Source organism: Cuculus canorus, chromosome 4 (assembly GCF_017976375.1).
Source record: "Cuculus canorus isolate bCucCan1 chromosome 4, bCucCan1.pri, whole genome shotgun sequence".
NCBI classification, from domain to species: domain Eukaryota; kingdom Metazoa; phylum Chordata; class Aves; order Cuculiformes; family Cuculidae; genus Cuculus; species Cuculus canorus.
Window position 1 is genome coordinate 26,118,193 of NC_071404.1, and position 19,527 is coordinate 26,137,719.

Below are 19,527 nucleotides of genomic sequence, written 5' to 3' on the forward strand. Positions count from 1 at the left end.
TTATCAGCAGCCACAAGCGTTGCTTGTTTGCAGTTATCGTGTCATCAAGTCTTTGCTTTTCAGCAGGCAGGTTGATCTCTTCTCTCTGCTGGTATACAAAAGCGTTGAGGCGGTGTTGTCAAATACCTGCCAAACTCAAGGCCTGAGTCTACAGAGTGGTGCTGCTCTATAGCAGTTCAGAGTTGGCTTGTGGTTCACCTTGAGTGTCAATGGATATCTAGGTAAATTCTTGCTTAATAGGAAGAATAGAAATCTTGGATTCCTGGGATGGAAGTCTGTATCTGGTTTGTGTCTTTCTGTGTTTCTTTTGTATTCTTTCCTAAATGGAGTTCTGACTGAAACTGCTCTTTTAGTCTACATGTTAAATATAAATCCACATGTCCATTCATAGGATCACTTCCTCACTAAACTACACAAAAAATTAGAAAAAAATCAGCTGTTGTGTCTCTCCCTTCGTGGAAAAGAAAAGGCACCTTTATTGACATGCTGTAGTGAAGAAATAATCTGTTTGGTGAGGCCTTAAAATTGGGTCCACTGAAGACACTGAGAGTATGTTTGTATCAGTGGGTTATGGTGCTCCCATGCTCTATGTTGACACCAGATTGTCAGCTAACCCAGCTGACATTGTGGCAGATGGAGATTTAAAGCAAATAGAGGAGAATATGCTATTTTCTGTTTGTTCTCCTGTTGCTAGAAAAAACATTGAGTTCCTGTAAAGTATGAGAAAGAGCGAGTCAACTCCCTGGCTCTTTAGAGTATGGGGGTGAATGGGCAGAGGAAAGGAACAATGGGGACTTCAGCATAGCTATGTTAACTTTGCAAATTGCAGTTAGACTTAAGTGACCAGAAAGTGTAAGATCAAAAAATAAATAATTTTAAGTGCTTTTTTTGCAGATTAATCTTGCTACCCAAGTGTGAAATCTCCCCCCTTCCTCCCATGCATTCTTGAAATTTTCAAGTTCAACAGAATTTCAGGTGGTTCATTGCTGGCTACATTAGTTATTCTGAGCTCATGCTGGCTTTGTCCTTGGAAGTAGAAATATACTCTGAAGATATTTAAGTTGTTCACACAGTTATTGATTTTTAATCAACACTGTAATGCATTGGAAAACATTGTGCAGATTGCTTGTCATCGTTCAGCTTTTCTTGAAGATAGATATGACCAGTGTTGTTTGCTCTCAGGAAGCTCTATTCATGCAGTCTTCAGGTTTGTCTGTACCAAATCAACTAGCTTCCTAATATTTATAAAAAAATCAGTTTAGGAGTAGCTTATACTGATATATATATTAGCAATTTAAATCCCTCTGCTGTGGAGTATGAGAGAAGGAGATCGTGCCCAGAAGATATGATGTCCACATGTGCAGACAGAGCATGTGCAGAACATGGCAGAACCAGGAGCCAGGGAAGGCTCTCCAAGTCCCATTGTGCTCTTGCAGCAATGTAGTATGATTCTGGTCTGCAAACGTAAAGCTGGCTTTAAGTTTGTCACTTTGTTTACTTCAGAAATCTTTTGTCTCTGCTATGTGAGAACGGAATTTAACTTGCATATTTATGTTATTAGCTCAAATGATATGTTGGAAATGGGGAAGTAAGAATTCATTACTCTAGAGACGCCAAATCACTATGCCCTAAAACCTGTCATACTTCTTTTGGTGGCTTGTGTTACCTGCTGCTTGTATGATCCAATGCTTTCTGTTTACATACTTGTGATCATTACAGTTTAAGCCTTGCTGCTTTTACTTCAGGGATATGTGAAAGATATGTTTTCTAGTTAAGTAGCAGGGTCAGCTTTCTTAAGTAAAAAGTTATATTGGTTGGACAAAATGGAAATGCAGTGTATGCATGTACAAAGAGATGAACAGTGTACCAAATTTCTTGAAAATCTTTCTTTCCTTGCTGCCACGCTCCACAAGCTCTCTAAAATGCATGAGTAACAAAGAGCTCTTCTTGCTGCGTCTGTATTTTCTTTGATGCTTTACATGCTCTTTTCATATGTGCACATTGAAAATTGTTAGCTTAATTTTCTAAGTGTTGTCCCTGATGACCTAGTGTTTATTCAACTACTTATATCTTGTTGGTTGAGATAAATTTCACCTGAGGTCAGCACCTGCTGTAATTTGTCACCTTTTCTTTTTCATGCCCTTAAGCTGGTTTGACACCAGAGGCTTTGCAAACTCCATCTCAGGAAGCACCAGCAGCAATACAAAATTGAAGAAAAACAGTGTGAAGTGAAGCTTAGTGAAAAGAGAGTTGTGTAATATGGCACTACTTAGTAGCTGGATGACAGCCATCCTTGATGACATAAATTTAGTGGCAGGAGTAACTGCAAAGAACAAAGGGATTAATCAGCAACAATGCTTTGCATAAGAAGTGTTACTGTGTAAATACATATAAAAGTTGTTGCTATAAGCGTATGATAGAGAGTCAGTGTGCTGTGGTTTAGTCTCCTAATATTCCTTTTGGAAAAACTTTTATTATTAATTTTAGGTTCATTTTCTGGATTTTTAAGTGGCAGTGAAACTGAGAAACGCATCCAGCAGTCAAATAATTGCCCTGATTGGTGATGCTTGCAGCTTTTTACAGAGAAGAAAATATTATCCAGATGATGAATAAAATCAACTCCTCCTCATAAATGAAACACAAGAATAAATTCTGTTGTGTTTTGCTTCTGCTCTCTATTTTTTTTAAGTTATAGCATGCCATGGAAAGGCAGCTATTTTCTTCTCAGCTTTATACAATTTATTAAAGTGACAGGCTTTATTTAGTAATCATTAGCAGGATACAGCTTGTATTTTGCCTTACGGTGCTTAACTCTAACTTTGGTACCTTTGCACTGCAGAGAATAACAATGTAGTGGCATTGTAGAAGTGAATAGAGACCTTTTCCATGTAACCTTCCTTCCACTTGTCTTGCCCAAGTGTGCTGGTCTGTGCCTTTGACTTGGGGGTTTCATCCAGCAGTCAAACTGGAAGCTTTGCTACAAAGATAGGAAAAGATAAGGTGGTAGGAATGGACCAGCACTTACATTACCAATGTGAACACAGTCCTGCAGCACGTGAAATGATTTTGCCATGCTGTAGCTAATGCATGTGCTTTCCTTTCTGCACCAGTACAGGTGGACTTCAGTATGTGCACTTGGCTCTGTGGGGCTCTGCAAATATGAGAGCGCCAATCCTTTTGCTCAAAGTCACCTTTAAATCCTCGTTCCTCCCACTGTCAGTGTGTTGAACAGAGGCTACCTCAGAGGTGTGTAGGAGGGTGACCTCTGGGCTTGCTGTGGTTGTTCTTAAGGATATAGCCTAAAGTGGCCTTTGTGGGGGAGGAGTGGTAGGGGTGGAGGGGGCATGATGCATGTGCGCTTGCATGTGTACATGCATGCATATGCCAAGAAACTGACATCTAATTTCCTCTGGAAAAGGTGGACCCAGATTTTTGCTCCTCTTAGTCCCCTTTTGGGTTCCTGTTGTCATTTATGTCATTTTCACGCTTATTTTTAGTTTCCAGCCTTTCTCTGTTGAACTGTTCTTACATTTTAATTGGCTACATCAGGAGACTTGTAGCTGATTAATGTTTCCCCTCTGCAGCTGTATTATCTATAGTAGGCAGAAACCTTTCTATGCCTCGTTCACTTTCAGTTCTTTTTCAAACAGGCATGCGCTATTCCTGGACCTTCCTGTCTTTCCTCACCTGCTGTCAATTTTTGCTCTGCCTCTTGCTGGATGAATTGTTGTTCCAGCTGTGCATTTGCATTTCATAATTTTATTCGTGTGGCCAGAAATTATGTATGAAACCTTCCTACATCAGCAGTAATGACAGCAATACTCAAATGACAGCTTTTGACAGGTAAATTCTTACTCGGATTGTGTTGACAGTTTCAGTACTGCTCCCTGCTGAATGAGGGTGTTCAACAAACACATGAAAAAATTGACGTCCATAGCTGGGTGTTTGATGTTGAAGATTGAAATAAGACGACAATCTTTTTTAATTTTTTTGTTCTGCATAAATGAAAAAAACACTACCGGTCAAGCTGTTATGAAATAGCTCTTCTACTCCTTTCTGTACTGTACTTTATAGCTGAAATAGAAATCAGTTTTGATGTTCTTTGTCCATCATTCATCCCAAATGCTGATGGTTTTATTGTAATGATTTCGCTCTGCCCTAGCAGATCAAGAGTAGAGATGATTTACACTGATTAGAGGTAGTTTCAGTGACTAGAGGTGATTTACTACTGGTAAATTGCATCTGGTTTCTTCTGAAGTATGAGAGCAACTCAGTACCTTGTTCTCCTTTATGCATTTGTATAAAATATGATGGTTGACTGATGTCTTTATTACACACATTTGCACACTGTCATACCAATTTTCTGTGAGAAGTTTCTTCACATTGGGAAAAAACCCAATATGTTTAGAATTAAGTGGGGGATTAAGTTTTAGGCTTTGCATTTGCACTTCAGTTCAAAACAAGTGTTGTTCTTTGTCCAAGACTATAGCTATAACCAGCATTTGTGAAGCTGGTGCATTCACTACTCCCATGGGAAAGTGCCAAACTTGTCAGTTTTTATAAATTGCTGTCTTTATGACAGGAAATTGGGAGGGGAAGGTTCTTGTATCTGAATGGAATAACAAGGAGAAAACGGGGACGTAAGGACAGATGTATCCCCGAGTCACTATTCTCTATGGTGGAAGCAACACCCAGAGCAAGGGTCTTTCTGAAAAATTGGACACAAGCCATGAGAACTCTGTAAGCATCCGGTAAATGTTTTGGCTGGGTGAGGAGAAGACCTTATGGAGGACAATTAAACGAGGCAGGGTTTTTTTTTGCTTTGTTTTCTTTCTGTTCGGTGCTCTCTAAACATAGCAACTATATTAATGTATTTGTTGGTGGTAATATAAAGTAGTCTTTACTTTTAATTGAACATATCATCTATTGAGAATGATTTGAGGATGAATGGCAAGCCATTGTCAACATGGTGGTGAGTCATAACGGGTTCAGTCATGCTTCCAGCATCCAGCACCCTCAGGTGGGATTTGGATTCCTAGACCATCCACCCCTATGCAGCACAGACTGAATTAAGAGCTTGTAGTGCAGAATATAGCTCCTGGTCCAAGCATCCCTGACAGGCTGTGGACTCTTAGTAGTGCCTAAACCTTAGCTTCCACTGAGTTTGTATTCACACTCACAGTTGACATCATGATATGAAATATCATTTAATGTGATCAGGAGTAATTGCAGCATGTATCTGAACAGCTATAACTCATGGAAGTGTTTCCAGTTGCCTTTGCTTATTCTCTAAAGATGATAGGTTAAAGACCAAAACTTCAAGTCTGGTGTAAGATTTTTACCATGGTAAAGAGAAAAAAAAAAAAGCTGTAAAAATATGTAGTTTTTCTAAATACAGTAGTTTTAAAATACAAAATTCTATAGAATAATTTTTTTAAATATTCTGAAGATTACATCATAGGTTTTGGTTTGTTGTTTTTGGTTTTTACTTCTAGAAAACAGCTCTGTTATAATCTGTAATCGCACTGGCCAGAACAAATACTCTATTTTATGTGTGAAATAGCTTGATGAAGTGGGAAGGAGGATACTGGTTGATGGACACATCTTAATTCTTTGGCAAGGCCTACAAAGCTCAGATGTTTCTATGCAGCAGATACTTTAACTTAATGTTATGAAATGCTATTATAAAACACACCTTCTAATAGATGTCACTCTTTCTTGTTTCCCCCACTCTTTTGCAGCAAGTAACAGGCAGAAGTTTTGGTGAGAAAGATTTTCGTTCTGGATTAGAAAATGGCATTCTTCTGTGTGAGTAAGTAACATAGTTTTTAGCCCTTAATATAATCTTGACTAAAGCTGAAATGAACTTTAGTTAGTACGTCCAATTATTTGTTTCCTTTTGCTATTTTTGAGATTGTGCACACTAGTATTTCACGGCAGCATCATTTCAGTTCCAAAGCTATTGTTATGGTGAGGATTGAAATGTGGCTTAAAGAAAACAGGTTTTGCAAAGTGCTTCCCTCACTCCACCCCAGCTTTAGTTGAGTTATGTAAAGTAAAAATCATGTTTGCTTTTTGGTTTCCTTTTATTTAAAGATGTTAACCACAGATTGGCAAATGGTGTTCCACAGCTGCATGCAGACATCCCTGCTACAGGGGAGGTGTTTTGGACCAACTCCAGCTCCACTGTCAAGAGTTAGCCATCTGAATGCCATCAATACCCAGCTGTTATAGTTTCTGGAAAGGTTAAGCATCCTCTAAATTTTACCTAAAGATATATTTGAATGCTGTCATTTGTGATTTTTGGACAAGAGATGTAAGTTAGCTTTTGCACATTCCTCTCTGTGGTTTTAATAGCTAGTTTTTAGGCAGAGTCTTCCAAAACCGTGTTCTGGGCTTAGATGCCAAAGCTGGTGACTTTTAAGAGGAATTTGGAAGTGTGCCCTGATTCCTGCAGTTCTTTGAAAATCCCATGCAGGTTGTCAGGAGTTTGGGAGAATCCACCAATCTGAGTCACCTGTACAGACCGATTTGTTTCCCTGGGTGTGCAGTGTTTTCACCAAAGTTGGTAAAAGCTGTCTTCACTCACCAGAAGGGCAAAGCTTCTGCAGAACTGAACACATACTGAAATTTACAAATGAGATCTCTTGAGATACTTAGCTGGGACTGTTGCAACAATTGGTTAAGTTTTATGCTATGAAATGTAATGGAACTTGGAAACTGTTTTCAGCAGTGGAATTGAGCTAATACCCTGTAACTCAACTCTAGGTAGCTTACCATAGTTTTGAAAGCTACTTGCTTAAATACCATTGTATATCTCATTGGTGTTGTTAATCAGACAGCTTGAACTTTAGCTGTTAAAGGGAAAAAAATATAAAGGAAATGATGTGATCTAGTTTGATTGTAGTTGTATGTCTTTGCTTGGGAGTGGCTCTGGAAGGAGGGAAGTAGTTATTGTTGATCAGTAGTTGAGTAACTCAGGAGCATGTAGTTTACCTCTTTGTATTTAAGGCTTGCCTCTTGCACAGGATCTCTCCTCTGCATGTTAAAGGGAAGTGCTGTGTTTTGAATCATTTCTCAGTGATCCTTAAACGTTAAGGTTGAATTGTGTTGCATGAAAAATACGAGATGTGTGTTTTGAGGTTAGATTGTAATCTTATCTGCGAGTAAGCAGAGGTAGTCTGATTTAAATGCTGTAAGTATTTAATATGTACAGCTTAGCTAACTAATCTTTTCATAATGAAATGCATAATTATGTATTTCTTAAGAGCCTGTGAGCTTCAGTAATAATCAAGCCAAGGGACACTGCTTGGTTATACTATTAAATTGCTCTGGGATGTTGAGCAAATTGCTTGGATTTATTTACCACCTGTGGATCACTGTAAACCAATCTGAAGTGATCTGTCATCTCAACCTCAAATTTGAGAGTCTGTGATGTTTGTATTGTGTTCCACTTCTGACAGCTGTGGCTAGTGGATAAATCAATAGGATACAGAGCATTAACCAGAAAGTTACCAATTTGGCCGTCAAATTTGGCTTTCTGATAATGAAAAAACTTATGAGGCCAACAATAGAATTGTGCTCCTCACTAGTTCAAAGTATACTGCCAAAGAACTTAAATCTGGAATGTAACACTGAGAGCTTATAATATATCTTCAAGAAGTACAGGTTTCGGCTGGCAAAACACTTCCAGTTTAATTTTTACCTCTTGTTCAGTGAAGAAGTGCTGCCATAGGCAATATTGTCTTTGTAGACAGGAGTTTTCTGGTTTACCAGAGACCTACCTGGGTACCTCATGAACAAAATCTAGTGATATTTAAGCATTCTCTCTACCTTTTCCCATTCTGTTGTGCTTTCATCACAGCTGACCTCAACAGGTAGGTGACAATCTGATCTCGAAGTCTGTGATAAGCTACTGAAGGCAAGAAAGAAGTTATAGCTGTTTTAGGTTTCTGAAAATGGAAGAATTACATTGCCTTTGGTTTCATTTATCTGATTTGTTGAGCTTTTTGGGGAGAAGCTAAACTCGCTGCAGTTTATATCCACAGGACAGTATTCACTGCCAGCGTCATTAACTGGCAAGCCACTTGTGTGGGTGACGTTCATGTGAGTGTGGAGTTGTGCTTACTTCCGCATGGCTGTTTCAGTGTTTTCGTTGCCTGTTGTATTTTGCAATGAGGATTGAACTCATACTCGGGTCCTGAGGGATTTCAGCAGCTAGAGGACTGGAAACTTGTCAGGAATGGGAACACAGCCAGTGTGACCTGAGTCTATCAAAGATGTCTCAAGCTACACTCTGACTCTGCAGGTATTTTGGAGAAGGGAGGGGATGTAGAGTAGCCACTGTGCCAGAGTCCATTCCCAAACAGTCAGACAAGCATGTGCAAAAAGGCACAAGGTAAATCTTTGTCTATGTCTAGAGCAGAATTGTTGGAGCTTTAGACACAGTAATTTCAGGCCAAATTCCACTTGATCCCACTGTCTATGGCCTACACACCCTGCAAACTCAGGCACATATCACTACACATGTTACGAATGATTCATTTGCATCTAGCAACCATATGTTTTAATAAATGAAAACTATTACAACTGTGTGATGCCAAAAGCTTCGAGTCTTGGGAGGGCCATGGTATGGACTGCCAGCCTGAGTAGCAGAGCAGCCCTGCATTTATGTGCTAGCCACAGGCATCCACAGTCCTTGTGCCTGCCTCTCTGGTAGTGTTTGTGGTGTGGCTGGCATCTAGATCTGGCCTCATTATGACACTTCTATAATTTGTCGCACTCAGCTCAGGAGCTGAGGAGCATATTTGAACAGTGCAGGATGCCATAAAGCAGCAAGCTGATGGATGAGAGTAACACAAGCCCTTCCTTCTTTCTGGATATTTGAAAGCCCACTTGTGCAGTTGCCCTAACAGTGTTCACACAGCTTCTAATTGTTCACCCAGCTGTGCTCAGAAGCCAGTGACTGTGACTTTTGTTTGTCTAAAATGAGTTCATGCCTTTTTAGCATAGATGTCTGACATCAGTGCATATGGTGATTTCAGCAAGGGACATCATAGCTAGGCGGAGGCAATTCTTGCTCTATTGCTGCTTTGTGTATTAAATTACCGTATGCAAAGACTGAGTCGTTTCCTGGCTCCACTCCTGCATGGGTGGGCAAATGTGCCCTCCCGGGGATGTGGTGAAAAGCTATATGAGACAGGAACACTAGTAGCAGGATATATCACTAGAAATCCCCAGTTTGCACTCCAGTACCTGTTTGAGTTTGTTTTTTTTTTAATTTTTTCCTCATTACATGCATAGTTTTAACAGTTAGGTTTGACCCAGATACTATAAGAAACTAGAGGATTAATCAGGAATAAATTGCATCTGGTTGTTGCAATACTTAGGCATTCCTATTGTACAGATTCAGACATTTGAATGAAGGTTGATTGCAAAAGAAAAAGCATGTTATCTCCATCTGCCCACCCCACTGATTTGGGTAGTTCAGTTGCTTTTCTGAAACAGCAGATAAGGAAGTTAAAGTCGCTTTTATTTCTGAGCATGCAACAATTGCTGCTAAGAAGTTTAGTAATTACCGCATAAAGACAAAAAGGCATATGTCTTCTACAACCTTGCCCCAGCTGTTACTGCTCTAATATTCTTGCAAGAGAAAAGGCAAGCAGTTCCTTTCCATCCTTCTTGGGGTTCACCTCCCCTTGCCAGTCTCTGCTCCTGCAGGATTCCTTCTTTCACACTGGACATTCAGCAGTTAGAGGTGTCTCTGTGGGCATGTGAGGCTTGGAAGTTCAAAGTTAATTACGTGCTTTGGTATGACTATCCGAGGGTGATAAATATCCAATATATCTTCAAGCATTTCCGATATGCAATTGGGATAGTATTTTGTCACAAGTTTTCTCTGGAATCAACCGGTAACAGAAGTCCAGCCACCCGGAAAGTTTGTATTAGCGGTAATGAGAGCCTAGTGTTAGAGATAGGACCAAACCATAAAGAAGAGTAACAACAACCGCTGGGGCTTGAATCGTGGGTAAAGGACCTTAAATGACAAACTCAAATCAAATTCAGATTTAGATATCAGAAACTGTTTGGCTTTGCAGTGGAGTCTGACAGCGTCATAACTGTGCGATACCTTGGGTTCTGCAAGTAGAAGAGTTTAGCTGCATTTCTGTTTCATTTATTCATGTAAATCAATTTGTGGCAGTAAATGGAGGCATAATAAATCTTTGATTTTTCTCAAGCATGAAACTTCTAATGAATATTTTAACTGCATACCTTGAGAAGCCATGGCATAAACATGTAAATGTGAAAGAGGAATAACTGTATTTAAAGATGGATGTCACCTGCATATACAATTCTAGATAACAACTTATGAGCATTTTCCCAAACTTTTCTTTGTTTCTTATAGATGCTTATTTTTGTATATTAGCACACAGTATGTAGTAAGATGTGCAGAAACTATTCTTATTGTTTGAAACCAGTATTCTTTGACTCTGTAACTTTTTCTTTATTTTTTGAAAGAGCAAACACAAAGGTATTTTATTGTTTAAGTAATCTTGGTAAAACTGGGTATGTACAATGAACTAGGAAAAAGTTTTTACACTTTCTCAGGTAGGACAATACTAAGGAAAGGCAGTTCCCTTAAGACTTTAATGCTAGGCATATTTACTCTCAAAAAAATACAAGAAAGTTTTTTTAGGTTTTACTAAAAAAAATGGTGAGAAGTAAGTCACGCACATAGAATAGTTTAATATTTAAAGAAAAATTGAAGTGTGGCTATAAAGCTGAGTGAACTGAAAGTGATTGTGGTCAAGAATTACTTAATGGAATTTATCATTTACTCTTGTCATGAGTATAATTTTCATCTGTAAGTAAGAGAACTCCTTGGCTTGTGTTCTTCATGTCACTAGTGATGAATGAGCTGCTTTTTCTCAGCAAGCAGTTTCTTTGGGCTTGTGTCATGGTTATAGTGCATCTCACCAAACTCTGGGCTGACATGAATTCTGTTTTACTCAAGGGCTTGATGTGTGCCAGACCAGTGCAAGTATAATGCTATGGAATAGTAAAATAGCCTTCTGAGTTGGTAGTACCATTTAGTGTGGAGGCGGCTTCTTGCAAGTTAATGTCACTTGTGTAAAATTGCCATGCCTCTTGCAGAGACCTAGTAGGGGGAAATACCGAGTTGGTTTTGTAGGTTGTAGGATTTTGTAGATATGTTATTTTACATATCTGTCAGTGGTGTAGGCCTAGCATCAGTTCAACACTTGACTCTGTAGTGTACAATGCAGAGACTCCTGTCTTGCCAGATACCTCACTGGAGAAGTTAGTAGATGCTAGCCCCTTATGCTTAATTAGGCTTCTGCTTGAATTTCCTGTTCCTGGAAAATGAGAATTTGAATTTGAATTTCATAGGCATACTTGAAGTTTTGAATGTGGCCCGTGCCTTGAGGTGAGGAGAGATTGATGTTCCTCTGCAGTTTTCAGGCTCTACATTGTAGAGCCAAAACATTATCAGCATTGTAGATTTGTCATGTCTCTAGTTTAGAGGAACGGGGCCCAGGGCTCATTAAGTGTTAAGATTTGGGTTCATGTAAGGACATTTCAAACAGTTTTATATGAATGCAGTGTTTTAATCTTTAATTTTATTGCCATGCTATAATGAAGAGCTGTTTATTAGTCCAGTTTAGGTGAGGGATCAAAGGCAGCGTAAAGAGTAATGCTCAACTGTGTGCATGAGAAGACGAGAATAGCTACTAAGGTGCATGCTTGAGTACACACAGAATGGCCTGACTTTGTATTTATATTAAAAAAAAAAATCCGTCTCTGCAAACTAAATAGTAGAGGTTTTTCAGTGGAGCTTGGTGATAGACAGGGCAAGAGACTGCGGAACACTGACCCATTCAAACAGAGCGTTGCTGAAATGTAAAGCAAGGTAATCCTGTGAGAGGTTTCACCTTTCCAAGAGTGTATGTTTAAGAAACTATATTGATATGTACTTTGGGCAATTATCCATGGCCATTGCTACTCAGTGTAAAACTATGTGTGAATTATAAATCTATAGGTTCATGATACAGTCTTCATGTCATTCTCTGAGGTGGTAGGTTCCATGTAAATGGCTCGTGAAGGTATTTACACAGTGTTCTCTGTTGTCTTTATTGAGCGGTTTTGCAAGGCCTCCATCTTGTTCAGATTTTTAGTCTTTGGCAGAGCAAGACCCATGTTATCCTGAGTTTGGCATACTAGTTTTCTCAATCCTATGCATTTGCATAGTTCTTTATTCACCTTTCACTTATCAGACCGGACTGTGAGCCCTTTATCCTATAAAATCAGTTCTGTCTTACTTGTTAAAAAAGCACCTTGTTAATCTGATCCTAAATAAATAATGTCAGGGGCATCATTAGCAATCACTCAAGAATGTTTTCCCAAAAATATTTATCTGACCTCAAGAACATCTCTATACTTTGAAACTTCTTTGCCATTTCCTTTGAAACAAAATATTTTGACTTTTCATTGTCTGCTGCTGTTTCGATGTGATTTGTTCATCTTTAATAGTGGATTTTTGTCTCCTTTTCAACTGTTTGAAGGCGTTTTGAAGCTGCCACTAGAGCATGAGTTTAAAATACATGGATACTGAGGGTATCTGGGCTAATAATTATCAAGTGCTGAAAGTCTGCTTGTTAGAATGTAAATCTGTAAAACTTATTTTAAAAAGAGAAATGTCTCTATGAAGGTTTACAGTGGGTAGAATTTCCTGAACTCTCAAATATGAAATGCCCTTATACTTTAAGATCAGGCCATTAGTCAGCTTTTCTTTTTAGCAATGTGATCTGTTATTTGAGCAAAGAACTCTGTTGGATAACTACCCCTCCAGCCTTGATTGATTTGTGAACACAGATCACTTCAACCTTTCTTTTTTTTTCCTTTTCTGAAGCTTATTCCCTGAAAGTGCTTCTTTTCCATGTTCTCTTTAAAACAAGGTTTTCTTGGAGGCTGGATTTTGGCAGCCATCCTCTGAATATTTTCTTAACTGACGCTTTCTTGCAAGAATTTCATGGGCAGTTGTCTCAGTGCTTTTCATTAGATCTTTTATCAGCCGTTGCCTGAAACGCCTTCTCTTCCTGGCAAAGTTTTTTCAAATTCTTAACTGGTGATAAACAACCCCAGGAAGGTCTCATAGGTTAGTCACACAGTGGCTAGTACTGATTTCAGCTTGTCTGTCCTGCTGTGGAGATACCTTATCTCCTGGAATGCCAAGCCTTGGGGACAGCACCGAACAAAGCAATTGATCCTTCCCATACCTATCAGAGTTGTTTTTTATTGGATGAAGGAAATGACCTAGATTCTTCCTATAAGAATGGGAATGAAACAGCTTTCCACTTCCATTGTGCACTGTTTCCACAAGGTAAGGCAGCTCTAAGGTTTTAGCTTCTATGCAGTGTCTTACTGTGCTTCATCTAACAGCTAACTACACAAGAATCCAAGCCAGCACCTGGCACAGGGGAAAGGGAGGATGAGTGTGTGAATGTTGGACTGAAAGTGGCAGGAGGAGTGTAGAACAGAGGATTGTCCTGACTCAGGACAGGTGCATAAATGTCAAGGGTGGTGGGCAGAAATCGCAGCTGAGAGCCTGAAGGGTCTGTAGAATAGCTCAGGTGTGTGTTTAGAGACTCGGGCTTTGTGGACAGATCCTGAAGAGGCTTGGTTTTATCCTGTCTTTGGTTATTATCTTTTTGGGTGTTTGGTGGGATTGTTGGGGGTTTTGCCTGTATCATATTTTGTTTGATTTCTTCTAAAAACTGTTTTATCTGTATTTCTTTTTGTTATGTCTTTGCTCCTTTTACTGTTAAAAATTTCCTTGAGGTTTCATTATCACATCATCCTTCGGCTTATGTCAGAGGAATATTGGTCATATCAGCTACCAGAAAGCTTTAATAAGAGAAGTATTAGTCTTTATATTTCTGTTCTTTCTTTCCTCCCTGTGTCATTTAACTTCTTGCATAAGTAGCTGTTAGTACTTCAGCATGATTTCTGTGAGAAACAAGTTGGCTGAAAGCAAAAGTTTTAAAGTCCTCTCTAAATTTGTTTTGCCAGTCATCTCCAAAATGTCGTCTTATCACCAAACCCCAGCTACCAAAAACGTCAAGCTTGGAGTATTTACATACATTCACATCCTTTTGAAAACAGCACTAAAAGGCAAAGTTTTATGATTTGTTTCAATGATTACTCCCTCATTCTGTGTTTTCAGACCTTAAATTATCTGTATCTTACTGGAGGGGAAGGAAAACGGAGAAAATAAAGGAAGGTTTACAATCACTCCATTTTATTGTCTCTCCAGACTGCTTAGTTGGGCTTGTCCCACTGATATCTGTGTTCCTAGATGCAGGAGTATGACAAATAGTACCAATACCTTAAAAACAAAACAAAACAAAAAAACCACAAAAATTCCAAACAAACAAAACACCCCTAACAAAAGCACTTCTATTCTAATTTTGACACTTCCACTCTTTGACCATTCACACAGTAGATCACCAATCCTGCCATAGCAGAATGGGTTACACATCGATATAAATGTTTTGCTTTATTCTTTTGAAGATGCATATTCACTTGAGGTTTTTCTACATTTGAAGAACACAGCTGTACAAAAACCTGAACCAAATCTGTGCTCGGGTAAACCTGGTCTTGCAGTTGGTGGTAGATTGGGGCAGGGCTGGGATCTAACATTTACATGGGGACCAAGCAGTGTGTCTGTCCTCAAAGTCCTCCCAAGAGTGTATACCTGAGCCCTGATGATTTTTCTGCATAAAATAAAAAGGACTTCTTTTTGGAGGAGTTAGTATCAGACAGAGTCAGTAGGAACTGGGAGGTACTTGGAGAAATGAGTGATCATTCAAAGTCTCAGTACAACTCGGGACCTGGTAGACTTCAGCCCTTTGACTGAACCTGCCAGTAGGGACCTTAGTGCTGATCATTTAGTGCTGTTCCTTAGACTGATCAATATGGCTAAACTGGCCAGACAGATCTGATGTCTGAGGCAAAGGATCTTAATGTGCCATCAACCAAGTGTGTTTTTTGAGCAAGTGCCTTCAAGTGTCTTCCTGCTGCAAGAACAGGTAATGGAGGAAACTTGTCTAACATGATCCTAAATGTATGTCGTAGCGAGACTCCTGTTGATTGCCTGCCATCTGTGACTTGGCACAGAGGTGATAGGGTTAGCTTTTGTAATGGAAGTAAGTGTTATGAAAATAAAGCACTGAACATGGTGTGTGCGTTTTAGCTGATGTAGAAGCTGATGGGTTCCACATTGCTACTGTAACACTTGTCCTGCCACTGTGTTTTCCATAACTTTCTCGGATAGTGCTGCAATATGAATATGTTTTTAAAGATTTAATGTAATGTCCTAGAACAATTCATTCAGTAGGATTTCTGATGCTTTTCTAAGCTATCAAATCTTTGATTCCAGAAGAATGTGGAGTTTTGTGGGTTTTGAGGTGGGGTGGGGTGAAGTAGTGTGGTGCCATATACAATTTTCAGAGATAACTGTGAGGTTGGACAAGAGACGCTGTAGTTGTTGCCCTGTCCATAGATGCCTATAGTGCTGGTATCTAGACTTGCTGTACAGCTAAGTGCAGGAAAAAAACTTGCTTCTGGTTATGGTCACATTGCTGACTGCCTGATATCTGACTTTTCTGCTGTCTGCAGTTCAATAGGCAGGGCAGCACTCTGCCGCATGCTGCTTGCCAAGGTTTCGGAATGGTAACCAGTAGGGTGTTTTTACAAAATCTGTTTTTTGTACGATACAGAAAAATAGCAAAAAATGTTTATTAACAGCTCAATACAGACTATTGTGATTAGATTTAGAGCTGAGAGAGTGGCAAAGCCCAGAGTTGTAACTGTAGTGGGACTGGAAATGGGGCCGGTGTAGTGGGGCTAAAGGAAAGTTTAGGCTGCAGATATTTTCTCCTCTCTGAATTTGGTCACCGAGGTCATGTCTGAGTGTCTTCACCTCAGAATGAGCTAAGGGCTAAGGTTAAGGTTAGGATTGGAAGAAGGACAGATGCAGATGCAGTGGGGTTGCCAGAGTAGGGTGTGCACACGTCCTTGCAGACTCTTTAATCTGAGACATGGCTGGAGACGGGGGGCCCAGAGCAGCCATGTCCTTCGGTTAGTCTTGGCAGGGCAAGAAAGCACAGGACTGCTGTTGTAGGGGGCTGCCAGGGGAAGGCATGGGTTAGGAAGTGTTTTCCCCCCTGCAGATGTTTTTCCTGGGCCATGGCCAAGAGCCTTTCACCATATCTTTGGTGCAAAATGGTTAGGGGTTTTGTTTGCCCCATATTTCAAAGAAATCTGCTGGAGTGGATAATAGTTTACCTATCAAGACAGATGCTCTCTGAGTCTAACTGTGTGTGTGGACGTATGCAGGGAGACGAGTTCAGTGGCTTTTCAAGAAGCAAGAACATGTAGTAACTGTGTGACTGAAGGCAGCCATTGAGACACTCTACTACTAAACAGCGTGGCTTTTCAGCCAGACTGGTGGCCAAACAAGCTTCCGCCAGTCGATATTTTGGCATCTGAACTGTTGTTCTAGATGAGGCAATAACTTAGAAGCAGCCAGTCTGCTCTGGAAGAAATCTCCCTTTGGCACATTCTGCAGTGAGCAAGTCCTGAGGGGTTTGGTGCCAGACTGTTTAGAGATGTTTCCTACAGGAGGTAAACATTTTAATAATAGAGACCTTTCTTCCTCAGACTTTTCCATCTTGCTCCATCCTGTTTCCTCCCTCTTCAGACTCAATGATCTGAAATGTTGTTTATTCCCTGGCCTTTCTTTCCTCTCATTTTATCCTTCACCCATATTTCACAGGGAAGCCTGTACAAGCCATTTTTAACATTTATTTAGAATGGGCTTTGGCATTTGAAGTTTTCATTAAGACTTATTTATTTTACTTTCTGTTACTGTCTATGGCTTTTGATGTGCACCTGCGGTATTGGTTATGGTGCCTGAAGTATTCGTGTTTGAGTAATAAAGATGAAATGCTTTAGCTAATATATCCTTTTTTTTCTGAGACAGGGTAGGCAGACTGAAGATGGAAATCACAACAGAGCTAGAGTATTTGGAAAGAAGTGCTCTGATGAGGGAACGGGATCTTAAGTTGCCTGTTGCAGCAGCTAAATGGAAAATAATAATTTATAGGGTTGCTGCTGTGCAGGTCTGAAACACTTGTGCCTTTTTTTGAAAAAAGAAGTAATGCTTTTTTGTCATCTGTGAAATAAAGTGATTATTGCAAGTGAGATGTGGCTCTCTTGCCATTCTGTGCATCTGGGTGGGAGAAAGTGAATTGTTTGTCTATGAAAGTATCTTCTTTCATCATTTGTTTTTACGACGTAATAGTGATAGATTCTACCGTAAGCAGAAGGCGGGAATAGCAATCTGTATGAACTTGGATTACAGAGATTTTTAACTGCAAGGAGATCAAGAAGAAAGCCCCAGCTACCAAAATGTCATTCACATTGGGTTTGTTTCCTCTTCTGGTTATGATGGTGTTGGAAATGTGGGGATTTCAAGTGTGTAATAACATAACAATTCAGGACAGGTCGAACAGAAGCTTTAACTATGATGATATAGAACTCTTAGAATAGCCTTTCCTATGCTCCCTTTTTCTCTCCAACTGATTGCAGATACCCAACCTATATGCTGTTTCAGGGTAAAAATTAAAAAAAGTGAGGAAGAACTATAATTTCAACGTTAACAAAGCAGGTATCCACTCCTGGGAGGGATGGACTCTGTAACGAGCTTACTGACTGCCACAGTCCAAAGGAGGAATCGGGCATTAAATAATGTGGCAATATGGAGAGATGGCCCTTGGAGGAGCCTGTAAGCGAGGCACACCCTGTGTTATCTTAACTCAGAAGTGGGAGGTTGGAAACGATCACAGACACTTAGTTTTTAGTTGAAAGGCATGTTCTTTTAGTTGGGATAAACTTATTAGCCAGACCTCTCAAATCTTTAATATTAATATTTTTACCACTACAGTAGGCTGCTAGAAGCATTAGTTTTTGAATGGAGACATTGTCAGCACAAAGTGAGATTCTTCCATAGTGGGTATTTTAATTTCTAGAGGGTTTTCCATTATCATAGATACCTTTGTTTCTCTTCGAAGATCTTGAATTCAAAGTGAATGTCTCAACATGATCATTTTGTTCCCAGTGGATGGGACTAGTTGACTTTTATTCCTTTGGACAAAAGGGTTTTCCCTTGGGGAAGGATGGGAAAAAAAATAGCGTTTGTTGCAACAGGATTTTATAATTAAAATTCCTCATTTCTAGAGTCTGGATTGTTTTTTGAAATACTCTAACAATGAGCCATGGCAGCACTTCTCATAGCTAATGGGTGGTGGGGAACTCTGGGCAGACTGCTAATCTTCAGACACTGAACAGTGTTCAACTGTGGTATCATTGGCCTAATGATGTTTTCTAGATAAGGTGGAAGGGTTTTTTACTCCCTTTTAATTTGTTTTCTCATATTTACATTTTATGGGGACTTTCATTCCCCACAATATATGCAAAGGTGGCATTTAATTTCAAGTATAGATGCAGAAGAAGACAAGCTACCCATAAAGTGTGTCCTTTCTTGCTTTTCTGCAGTGCAGAAACTGCTGGATTATTCTTCCGAAGCTAGGGCAATACCCAGATGCCTTCTAGGTTTCTGTTGTCAGGTCCTTCTAGATATGATCTCTCTCTGACAATGGGGACAGACTGATGTGACAAAATTCACCCACGGCCTGTGAAGACGTGTACAGTATAAAAGAAATACTGTTGTGGTACTGTGCTGCGGATATTTTTCCTCCTGTTTTTTCTTCATTTCAATGATGGATATATACAAAAGGGGATCATCTTCCTTTCTGAGCATACTTAAATGCTTATGTGCTGGGATGATAATTTGGATTTTGTGATTTGCCACTCATAAATACTGCTTTCTCGTAACAGGTTGCTGAATGCAATAAAGCCAGGATTGGTAAAAAAGATCAACAGACTACCGACCCCCATTGCAGGTTTGGTGAGTATGTCAAATGGAGGAAAAAAATCTTTCAGTGCTGCTTTTTGCACCTTGATTTTATGACTCTGTGATTTAAACCACAATTATTTTTTGTAGTTTGGACTCTTCTAACCTAATAAACTTAGTGTCTCTGAAATCTTAACTCTTGGTGTAGTAACCTTCCAGTCTTTTTTTCAGAATTGAGCAGCATTCAAGAGGCAGAGTATATTTTTAAAGTAAGACTGTCTTCTTGGTTATATATCAGTTTCCAGCTGTGGTACTAGCTTTAGAAAGACTGGAACATATGTGTTAGAAGCTGTCACCACAAAAAGATAGCTTATTGGAAAGAAAAATGTACTTGTATATTTTGTCTCATTTTCTCCTTTCCCAAAATACCACAGTCTGTAGATAACATTCATTGCAGGACCATCTAGGGAACTGTTTCATATTGGCTTTGAAGGCAGAGTAAAAGTTGGCCATAATTTGTTATAAGCAAGGAA

At 39.5% G+C, this 19,527-nt stretch overlaps 1 protein-coding gene across 9 annotated transcripts in view; it reads left to right on the forward strand.

Annotated features, from left to right (window-relative positions):
- The window catches only part of LIMCH1 (LIM and calponin homology domains 1), a 187,036-nt gene that overhangs the window by 62,045 nt on the left and 105,464 nt on the right, over window positions 1-19,527 (forward strand). For 8 of the 9 annotated variants that reach the window (XM_054066300.1, XM_054066297.1, XM_054066298.1 and 5 more), the window contains exons 2-3: window positions 5,742-5,812; window positions 18,979-19,048. In XM_054066300.1, the coding sequence (XP_053922275.1) occupies window positions 5,742-5,812; window positions 18,979-19,048 (141 nt within the window). The remainder of the gene's footprint in view (window positions 1-5,741; window positions 5,813-18,978; window positions 19,049-19,527) is intronic. The other variant, XM_054066303.1, reaches the window with a different exon arrangement.